This window comes from Arvicanthis niloticus, chromosome 23 (genome assembly GCF_011762505.2).
Source record: "Arvicanthis niloticus isolate mArvNil1 chromosome 23, mArvNil1.pat.X, whole genome shotgun sequence".
Taxonomy (NCBI): domain Eukaryota; kingdom Metazoa; phylum Chordata; class Mammalia; order Rodentia; family Muridae; genus Arvicanthis; species Arvicanthis niloticus.
Window position 1 is genome coordinate 25,806,641 of NC_133430.1, and position 3,150 is coordinate 25,809,790.

The 3,150-nt window shown below is 34.3% G+C and overlaps 1 protein-coding gene across 2 annotated transcripts in view; it reads left to right on the forward strand.

Moving 5' to 3' along the window:
* Window positions 1-2,417, forward strand: part of Gtf2a1 (general transcription factor IIA subunit 1) — a 31,664-nt gene extending 29,247 nt beyond the window's left edge. Inside the window, exon 9 of one of the 2 annotated variants that reach the window (XM_076921476.1) lies at window positions 1,303-2,417. In XM_076921476.1, coding sequence (XP_076777591.1) covers window positions 1,303-1,410 — 108 coding nt within the window. In that variant the 3' untranslated portion in view covers window positions 1,411-2,417. The remainder of the gene's footprint in view (window positions 1-1,302) is intronic. The other variant, XM_076921477.1, reaches the window with a different exon arrangement.
* Window positions 2,418-3,150: the final 733 nt, after the last annotated feature.

Here is a 3,150-nt window from a genome sequence, read left to right on the forward strand (position 1 = left end):
TATTTAATTTTTAAGTGTTACTAAAGTTGGTTTGTCTTGCTCTCAGATACATTCATGTTTTAAACTAATAAAATGAAGAGTAAGTTTACATAGCCTAGTGAAAAACAATTTCAGAATTTACAGAGTTCTATTTGAAGGATTAGAAAGACTGAAAGAATAGAATGAGTGTTGTAATAGTAAGTTATAAATGGTGAGGTAGCCTGGATTATTTGAAATGAGAAATGAATGTGGTTTGAGCCAACTTGATTTTTTTAAGAGTTTTGTTTTGAAGCCTAAGCTTTCAAAACAACATTCAGCAGTGAGTCAATTTTAAGAAAAGCACAGAAGGAATAATGAAGTTGTTGCCTGACAAGTTATGGCTTAGTTTAAATGCCAATAGAATGACAATTTTTGGACAATTAAAATTTAATTATAAAGAACTGTTGGAGCATTAGTGAGAGCAGTATAGTGTGAGGTTTCACCATTGTTAAAAGTAATTTTACTTGAATACATTTTCATTGGACAGTAAAGACATTTCTGTTGGCATTTTGTATGTTTATGAAGGGCTTAGGCAAGTAAAGGAATGCTTTTAAATTTGTACTTTGTACTTCTGTGCAAAGACAAATATTACTCAATATGACTTCCGTTTTGAGTTTCTGGACTTCTTTCTGAATATGAGTCTCTCTGTTCTACCTTTATTCTAACATTATTCTCTGTTTTTGTTTTAATGAGAAAAGTTTTGAGTCCAGAGTGAGAACACTCAGTGATTTCCAAATGCACGAAACACTATTTACATCAAAAGGTAGTGCTAGGATCAGTAAGTAAAAGTTAGAGGAAACAGGTTTCAGGACAGGGTAAAGTTAGACAAATTTCTAATTATAATCAGATAGACATTGAACAGCCATGTGTCATAAATATGCCAGAGGTGTCTAAGAGGATAGGCCGTAGGGTTTTAGGATTGACATCTCAGAAATGTGTTCCAGTGAGCATTTTTATGTGAAAGGTCCACACTAGGTTTTTGAGAGCACTGTTATTTGAGAGTTTATTTTAGTAAAAGAAATAAGGTCACAATTGTATTATTTGCAGATAACTCATAACTATTTGATTTGAATACAAATTATTGAGAACTATAAACAAATTATTTTAAAAAATTAAATCTACATAGTAGATTTCTTTTTGCTAAACATTAAGAAAATTTCAAATTTCTTCAAATTTCAGTTTTCAAATATAGTAATTACGTAAGACAAAGCTTGTGGTTTTATTATGAATGAGGTTTTGTTGTGTTTTCTTATTACATCTTTTGCATTCTTAATTTTTGTTTAGATACACAGAAGTAAAAATAAATGGAAATTTCATCTCAAGGATGGCATTATGAATCTTAACGGAAGAGATTATATATTTTCCAAAGCCATTGGAGATGCAGAGTGGTGAAGAGTTGCTTCTTTCCTTTTATAAATTAAGACAAAGAAACTTAAAAAGTTAAAATGGACGGTTTGAAACTTGGGACATATATCAGCCAAGACTTCACTTCTGCATGTCAGAAAAGCGCGGTAGAAGCAAAGCTGCTGGAGCCAAGCTAGACCTTGACCACATAGACACTACTTCAGACCGGCAAGCCATGGAACTGTAGCACCTGGGCCGCTGGGCGGGGGGAGGGGTTTGTGTAGGAAAACTATACTGTCGATTTTAAATACAGGAACCTGCCATTGGTAATTAGCATGTAAAGCTTTGTCTATATTCCTTTCTCCAAGTTGGGCTCAATCAGAAGATACTTGCCGGAATGACCCGAAGAGATTACCCTTTTGATAGATTGAACTGAAACTGCTTATTGTATGTGGTTATATTTGGTAAAAATTGCGTGTGAGCTTTTTACAGAAGGGCAAGAATTATGGTGTTGAATTTTAATTCACTTGTATTAGAAAATTTAAAACTCATAATAGGTCTTAAAAACATTTTTACTTGTTACTCTCCCTCAGTAATACATACCTCTTGCTTTCCTGCCATATGAACATCTTAAGATTTAAAGAAAAGGATCAATGGTCACAGTTTGGAAAAAAAGTTGACCCAGGAATAGATGCTTGATTTAATTAGGTTTTCATACTTGTTAAATGTAACTTAAAGACTTGGGTCTTACCTGTGTTGACTAGAATTAAAGTGACAGCTTAATTTCCTTATAGAAAAACTGCTCAGTCCCATACTCTAAGAGGAAACCCCATTTGTCTCCTCAGAAAGATGTTTTTATTTCGCAAAGGTACCACCGAGCTGCAATTGTACAGTACACATGATGTGTGAAGGTTTTCCTTGCTGGACTACAGTGTGCTTACCTGTACATTAGTCTTTATGTAAACCCTGGGATGGCATTCTGTACATTGATCTAAGAAGCATAAGGGCAAGTGATGAGGACTGGATTTTTATTAAACAATTTAGTAATTATAAAAGTTTCTTGTGTTTACTAGTAAAGAATTTTAGAAATTATTTTAATTAAACAAAATTTTTAAAACTTTGTAATTTGAGGGAAGTTTGAGGGTGGAGGGTAGAGGAAAGTGGGCCACTGAATACAAATTTACCTCTTTTTCATTGGGTGGCCATTCCAGGCCATTGATGATGTAGACTTGGGCTCCAGTTTGCACACTGGAAAGGAAATACAGAGATTTGACTTGTACATTAAAAACTCTAGACATTTACTGTGTGTTGAGAATGTGTAGCTCTGTTCCTGTCAGGGGCTCCGCAGAACAAAGAGCCACTGCAGTGAGGCAGCCTCCTGGGACCTGCAGGATGCTCGCTCATGTCATTTCTGTTCTGGTGACTAACAAGATTAGCATTGGAGTTCACTTGCCTGGTGACTTTTTTTTTTGGTCTTCCATTTTTGTCTTCCTTTAATTGACTTTATGTAGTTCTGGAAGTAACAGATAAAGTATATTACAAAAGAAAAACTGAGCTATTAAAGTGCTTTTTAAAGAACATATTTTAAAATTCCTTAATGCAATTGATTTTTTTTCCTCCCCACTTTGCACCCTACTGAACCAATTTATGTTGTGAAATTTGGTATCAGTGGCGGGGTCTTAACATGATAGGAGTTAGATTTTGCTTGTATTTCCTAACTGGTAATAGAAGGGTTTTTGTTGTTGTTGTTGGTTTGTTTTCTTATTAATGTAGGTTTTTGAGGGGAAG